This window comes from Aptenodytes forsteri, unplaced genomic scaffold (assembly GCF_000699145.1).
Source record: "Aptenodytes forsteri isolate BGI_AS27 unplaced genomic scaffold, ASM69914v1 Scaffold527, whole genome shotgun sequence".
Classification (NCBI taxonomy): domain Eukaryota; kingdom Metazoa; phylum Chordata; class Aves; order Sphenisciformes; family Spheniscidae; genus Aptenodytes; species Aptenodytes forsteri.
The window spans coordinates 4,500-8,261 of record NW_008794674.1 but is presented as its reverse complement, the minus strand read 5'-3'; the positions used below and the strand labels follow the sequence as shown (position 1 = coordinate 8,261).

The window sequence follows — 3,762 nt, the reverse complement described above, 5'->3', positions numbered from 1 at the left end:
GCTTCTTGGCCTCATCCTGACAGGGCCCAAAAAGAGCCACCAGCTCCTATGCGGCTACTGCCTAGCCCCTCAGGCCAGTAGCCACCTCAGTACAGTCCCAGCTTCCCTCCACATCTAACCTTCTCCCTCTCCCGTGACAAGCAGCCCCAAGATCCGGCATAGGACAAAGCTGGTCAGCTGAGAGAGCTCCATTGAGGTGAGACCTCATTTTTAGAGAAAGCGGAGGAGGAGAAGGGGCTTCAGACTCACCTGACTCCCAAGGAGAAGGAGGCAAGAGAAGTGGATGAGAGAGCAAGGAGCTGGGCTGGCTTTTATCATGGACCTTTACTGCCCCAGGCTTCCAGAGGCATCCCTTGTAGAGGTGGTTATTTTCTGACAAGCTCATCCTGAATGCAAAACATCCCAGCTAATGCTATGGCCTGCATTTGGCTTCCTGAATTGCTCTCTTTTCGTTTCCTCCTTTATGCCGAGCACATTCCCCAGTGAAGGCATCTTTTGCGTGACAGGATGAGAGGCACAAGCATTTCCAGAGCAAAACATGTCAGCATGGGCAGAGAACTCCGCTCATATGCTGGAGGAGTCAAGTAAATTATGTCAGTCTGGGTTGCACCTTTGGGTCTTTTTGTGGCCCTGTTGGCAAGAAGCGGCCCATCTCCTGGGTTTGACCCTATCCCACCTAACACTGCTCCCAGGAAAATTATGCTGGCCTGTTTTGCCTCTTCCTATTCTGCACCAGGGAGGAAGGCATGGGGAGAGATGTGGTGCAGGCTCCTTTCCAGATCTCAGAAAGAAAGGCCTGACAACAAATGGCATAATAAAATGTCTGGTTTAGTAATACAGACTAAAAAGAGGAATATAGATAGAAAGTAAACCTTACATCCCTTCAGATGCTGGGAACCCTGGATTCATGCAGCATTTTAGAGACCCAGGTGGATTTTCCCAAGACATGCTGCGCAGATCCCATCCAGAAAGAGCTTCTGGTTCATTCCCATGCTGTGGTGCCTTTTATTTTGTGTAACAACAACAAAAAAAACCCAGGTACATCTTCTTCTTACATGCTGGAAGGTTATTTCTGCCATAACACCCACCAACGCGCAGCACAGGCTGGCACAGGGCACTCCAGCAGATTCCCTTGCAGCAGCTACTCATGCTAATGTATGGGCTTCTCAAGCCTTTAGTGCCAGGCCCAGTAGAGCAGACATGTTTTGCTCAAGATTACTGACTTCTTGAATACAGTCTTCCGCAAGGCTCCCAATGTACCTCCCGTCTCTGTGCAAGTCTACCCTGCGTACCCAAATAACATCATTAGCGTGTTTAGGCCCTTGTCCTTCCCCAGAATGCTCACCAGAATCCCTGCTAGGGCTGTCCCCAGGATTTCCCCTGTTGAGCGCACAGTTGGTCATGTTTATGCATGTGTTCTTGTCTGCACTTGTCTGCATGCTGGATTTGTGCAAGTGTTTGTCAGTGCAGATTTTTGCATGATTTTACACTGGTGTGCATGAGCCTGTGCATGTTCGTGTGTCCTTGTGTGTCACTCATCATGAGGGAATTTGCCAGTCACAGTAGGGGCACTCTCCACTGCTCTGTCCATGAGCTCCACAGAACAGCCGGAGCCAGAAGGAGCCTGAGTGCAGCTGAACAACAACAGAACAAACATGGCAGAGAGCTGCCCACGGCACAGGCACTGAAATGCAACCTTCTGTATCTTCAGCCCTCCTTTTCCCGCCTCTGCAAAGCTCACACTCCACTACTGCTGATTTCAGACCCCAACAAGGGTGGTTTGACACCAGTTTGGATTCTTAGTTTAATTCAATATGACAGTATTCGGAGTGCCTCAGCATAGCTGGAAGTCACCTCTCTGTTCTTCACCAGCCCAAGACACAGCTATTGTCCCAAGCGCTAGAGAGTGCAAAAGGATGGGGTTTGCTTTATGAGCTCCGTGTCTGAGGCAAGGAAACATTACTGGCTCATTGTCAACTTGGTGTCCAGCAGGACCACCCAGGTCATTTTCTGCAAAGCTGCTTTACAGCTGGGTGGTCCCCAGCACATAACTGGTGCATGGGGTTGTTCCTCCCCAGGTGCAGGACTTTGCCTTTGTGTCCAAAGGGGGAAGCGTGGGTACCTTGCTGCCCTCCCACAGGCACTGCACCAAACCAGCTCCTTCCCATTGTGAATCTCAAGGTGCTCACATCAGTTGGGCAGTGTGTCTCAGTCACCTGCACCATGACCTCCTTGCACTGAAATCCCTCCTTCTTCTGGTGCTGGTCATCTGGGAGCAGTGAGCCCAGGTACCTTCTGGGCACTGCCGGGTTCTCCAAGAACAGTGGCTGCTTTGTCCAGCGGATGTTCACCACCTGGGCAGATTTCAGCTGAGGGTCTGTGATTTACAGGGCCAACCTCACCTTGCAGCCTTGACTGACAGAGGAGTACGTTACTGCAGAATTAAATACACAGCAGTGAGGGCTTCTCTCTCCATTGTATGCAAAGTACCCACCAAAATGAGAAACACAGCAAAGGCTGCAGATTTGCCAAGAGGCTGGAGAGAGAGAAAGGTGCTGCCCAGGAGCAGTTGTTCCCAGTGCCAGAGCTGCTCCTTGGCACGTCTCCGCTCACTGGCTCCACCACCAGGATTTTGCCTCCTGCCCCTGTTCCTGTCTCAGTCTCAGTCCCTTTCCCCTCCACCGTGCCAGCAGTGGCTGGGGGGCCCCAAGCCCTGCCCTTATGCCTTGCACAGGTGTAGAGCTGCACTGAGGATGGGGCTGCAGATCTCCCCACTCCACCACCCCACCAGCCTGCCCTGCCCCAGCCAGCACTGAGCCAACCCATCGGAATCAGGACTCCATCCCCCTATTCTAGGAATTTACATGTCCACCCATTAGAATACCTTTCTTTCCCCCTTATCAGCTTCCTCCCCCTGTCTCTGAGTCCTCATGCGTGGAGAAATACTGAACAGCTGCTTCCAAAATAACAGAGGCTAAACTAAGAGAAACCTGAAACCTTTTGAAAAGAACACTACACCTGTGTTTCCCAGAGCCCTGAACGTTATAAGGAGCCGTTGCGCTTTCAAAAGCCCTCCCACCAACAAAGAGCACACAAAAGCAGATACACTCTACAGTGAGGGAGAGATGTTCCCTCGCAGAGTAAATCTTACAAAGGGAGAGGGAAACCCAGGGAGAAGTGCAGGAAGCCAGTAAGACTGTCCACTGTCTGCTGCGAAGACAAGAAAAGGCAAAAGGTGAATGGGCCTCATTCTTGCCCTCCTCACCCCAGAGGTGTGACTATGTCACACACTCTCCGGCACACTCTGCAGGATGCAGCCATTTCATTGTGCTGCCAAGAGTGCCTTGATCTGTAGTGTGCTGAGAGTCTCCCGAGGGACAGGGATTCTGGAGCCGGGAAAAAAGATCTTCACCATGGCTGTGCCAGCATGTGTCCTGCTAATCCAGTCAGGTGGGTGTATTCATGCACTTCCTATTGTCTCCCATAGTTTTTAGTAGGCTATGCAGATGTCTGTGCTGACAAGATGATGAGATCAGGGAGGAAAGCAGAGGGGTGATGGAAGTAGATATCTGAACTTTCCTTTTCTTTGGAAAGACAGAAAGGTTTGGGGCACAGCCTTAAACACAGAGCAAGTGAGAGAAGGAAGCAAGCTGCTCCACAGACACATTTCTGCCTGTGTTGCAGGTCTTGTTGGAGGTGACCCCCAGAAGCAATTCTTCTCCGAGGTGTCAGCTACAGTTGGGCAGCGAGTGGTTCTGCCCT

At 51.3% G+C, this 3,762-nt stretch overlaps 1 protein-coding gene across 1 annotated transcript in view; it reads right to left on the bottom strand.

The window, feature by feature from the left end:
* The window catches only part of LOC103894303, a 14,005-nt gene extending 11,073 nt beyond the window's left edge, over positions 1-2,932 (bottom strand). The window contains 3 exon segments of the mRNA XM_009273650.2: positions 250-372; positions 2,217-2,354; positions 2,885-2,932. Coding sequence (XP_009271925.2) covers positions 250-372; positions 2,217-2,354; positions 2,885-2,932 — 309 coding nt within the window.
* Positions 2,933-3,762: the final 830 nt, after the last annotated feature.